This window comes from Hyalella azteca, unplaced genomic scaffold (genome assembly GCF_000764305.2).
Source record: "Hyalella azteca isolate HAZT.00-mixed unplaced genomic scaffold, Hazt_2.0.2 contig10473, whole genome shotgun sequence".
NCBI classification, from domain to species: domain Eukaryota; kingdom Metazoa; phylum Arthropoda; class Malacostraca; order Amphipoda; family Hyalellidae; genus Hyalella; species Hyalella azteca.
In genome coordinates, this window is record NW_025940513.1 from 11,207 (window position 1) to 13,991 (window position 2,785).

Below are 2,785 nucleotides of genomic sequence, written 5' to 3' on the forward strand. Positions count from 1 at the left end.
AGATTACAAAGTTCGTTCATTCAGCGTTGAGTGACCGACGTGTGAGGTGGGTTGGTTCCCTGGCGCCTCGATCTTCATAGAAGACATTTCATCATTGACGCATTTCATCCTTTACCAATTGAACCCAACATATTCTACTGGTCCACATATTTGCAGAATGCACTTGACGTAATAAAGAAATTTCAATATGAATCCTTATAATTTTGACGTCTCAATGATGAATTGACCTAGTGATCAAATGTCTCGTATGATGACTTGTCTGGCCACCTCTTTGTCGCTCGTTTGATCATAAAAATTGGCCATTGGGTCTTGCATGAAGCACCAATTTTTGTCAGGAGCACGACTGTGTAGCGCACGACTGTTGGGAAATTGATTAATCTTTATCAGCAAGCAATTCATTGCTTGAATTTATGCAATATCAATGAAAGCTTATGGCATAAGTGAAAAACATAACGATATTCAAGATTGTAAATACGAAAAAGTACATATCGCATGCAAAATCTCGACGGTGGAAGTGTTATTGCTGAATTTAGGTACGGCGGAACTGAATAATCCGGCATAAAAATTAACTAATTACCCTTCTTCCATCCAACATTGTTAAGATCCCTTCAAACAAATACATTCTGTTTACATTCATAAGTATACTGAATCTAATACAACCACATGGCTTAACCTGGTATTTCACCTTCAATTGAAAGTATATCTTTTGTCGGGCACACTGTCAGCTTGCACCAATCGAGATCACCCTTTCAGTTGTGCATGTGGCGAAAATGCGCATTCAGGTTTTCACAAGTACTGAACGAGTCTACAACATGATAAGAACTTGTACATTCGCTCGCTTGGCTCCGCCTACATTCTAACTCTCAGTAGTCAGTACAAACTTTTATTTTAAGATTCATGAATTTATACGCCAAGTTAATGCGAGGTAAAATGAGTGTTATAAAGAATCTCCGTCATAGACTTCAGTTCCCATGCGCATTTTCATTTTTAATAATTCAGGTACCTACTTTGTTATTAAAGCCGTTGTCTCCTTCTCTTTGACAGCCGATTCATCTGACCAGCACTAAAACGACCTACCGAACTGAAACAGCCTCTTCTTTCATACGTCCAGAGTTCACACCCCAGTTTCTGTCCCCATTGACGACCACGCCTATTCCGAAATGGGATACAAGTGGCAGTTCCAAGATGAATTCGGCAACTGGATCGAGTATGGAAAAATCAGCTCAGCCAAGAGCTCGCCTTGTGTAGTGACTACCTCTTCAGAAGATATAGAGCGACAGTATGATGAAAATCCGAGAAGGTTAATCATTCTAAAGAGTGACTATTGGACGTATGAACTTAATTTCAACACGATGAAACAGACCAACATGACAACCAAAGTCACCAGGGACGTCCGACGAGTTGCAGATGATCTCTGGAGCGCCATGGACCATGTTTCACCATGGCAATATGAATACACCAATGTTCGAGCTCTCCTCAAACTAGACAAAGAGCCTAAGTTCATCTTTAAAATCATCAACACTAAGCGAGAAGCTGTTTTTGACGCGAGGATGGCTCAACTCCAGAGATATCAACCATTTGTTAAGTACGAGATAAAAGAACTCTTCCATGGTACGAGCTCCAGCAACGCCATATCCATAGCCCACGAAAACATCGACTTTGCACGGCATGGACCCAATTATATATACGGAAATGGAGCTTATTTCACGAACAAGTAAGTTTCTTTCAGTCATGTAACCATATTTTTTCATTTATAGCATTATTAACCATTATGTCTCCCAGCTATCACTATTCATCTCTTCACCACTGCGATTTTGTATGTCACTGGGCGTTTTCCATTCGTTTGTTCTGGTTAACATTAACTGACAAAAACGTGGAACTGTGAGGTGATTTACATAGACTTAAATGTTGAAAGCTGGGGTTTCGGATCCCAAAAATTCCGTTATATACTACTTGACCTAGCAAAATAAGGAATGCCTTCACCCCGCAAAATTGAAGAATGCTTGTCTGTAGATTGGAACAACTGCTAATGAATCCGAATTATGATGTAAACTCTGAATGAATATCATCGCCGAATCCTCTTACTCCTAAAGTGCCTAATGACAATTTCCGTGGTGTATCTTGCTTAATTTTTTTGACGTTAGTTATTGAAGGAGTCTTTGCAGGTTGCTGCACTGCATGCTTCAATATAAAATAATTTATGCTAAGATAGAGGAGTCTCAACCGTTCGAATACACTTTGCATTTAACATGCATTCAACCTAATTTCATTACTTGAACATTTGTTCATCAAAATTTCCTTCATAAATATGGATCGTCTATGGCAGGTCAGTTCTAGTCACGACCTTAGCTTGTACAGCCAGCGACCAAAGACACACGCACTCAGAGAAATATACGGGACTATATCCAAATGGCGAAATACTTTAGCCCTTGTGCGGGTCATCCTGATCAATTTTGGCCCAGCAAAAGGTCGTATCAGGACTACAAGGAGAAGGCGTGACTATTTGGCCAGTATGACCAACTCAATTTTTTGTTTATTGACTATTCATTATTTTTCTTGATATTAAACGTAAACTGACACTTCGTTATTAAATTGTAACGTCTTTTCATCTCTGCAGTATAAAAATGGCTGATCACTATGGCGATGCAATTTTCATTTGCAAGGTTCTCGTTGGACGCGTCACCAGGGGCAGCTCAAATGTTAGCCAGGCTTCAAAAGACAAGTAATGCATAGTAAAGCCTAATCCTAAATATCCGTTATCTCAATCCTAAATATCCTATATCTC

At 39.5% G+C, this 2,785-nt stretch overlaps 1 protein-coding gene across 1 annotated transcript; it reads left to right on the forward strand.

The window, feature by feature from the left end:
• Window positions 1-1,069: 1,069 nt before the first annotated feature.
• Window positions 1,070-2,722, forward strand: LOC108676498 (the record flags this gene model as incomplete). The annotated part of the gene is made up of 2 exons (XM_018164579.1): window positions 1,070-1,714; window positions 2,618-2,722. Coding segments are annotated over exons 1-2 (659 nt in total), but the record flags the coding sequence as incomplete, so codon positions are not given.
• Window positions 2,723-2,785: the final 63 nt, after the last annotated feature.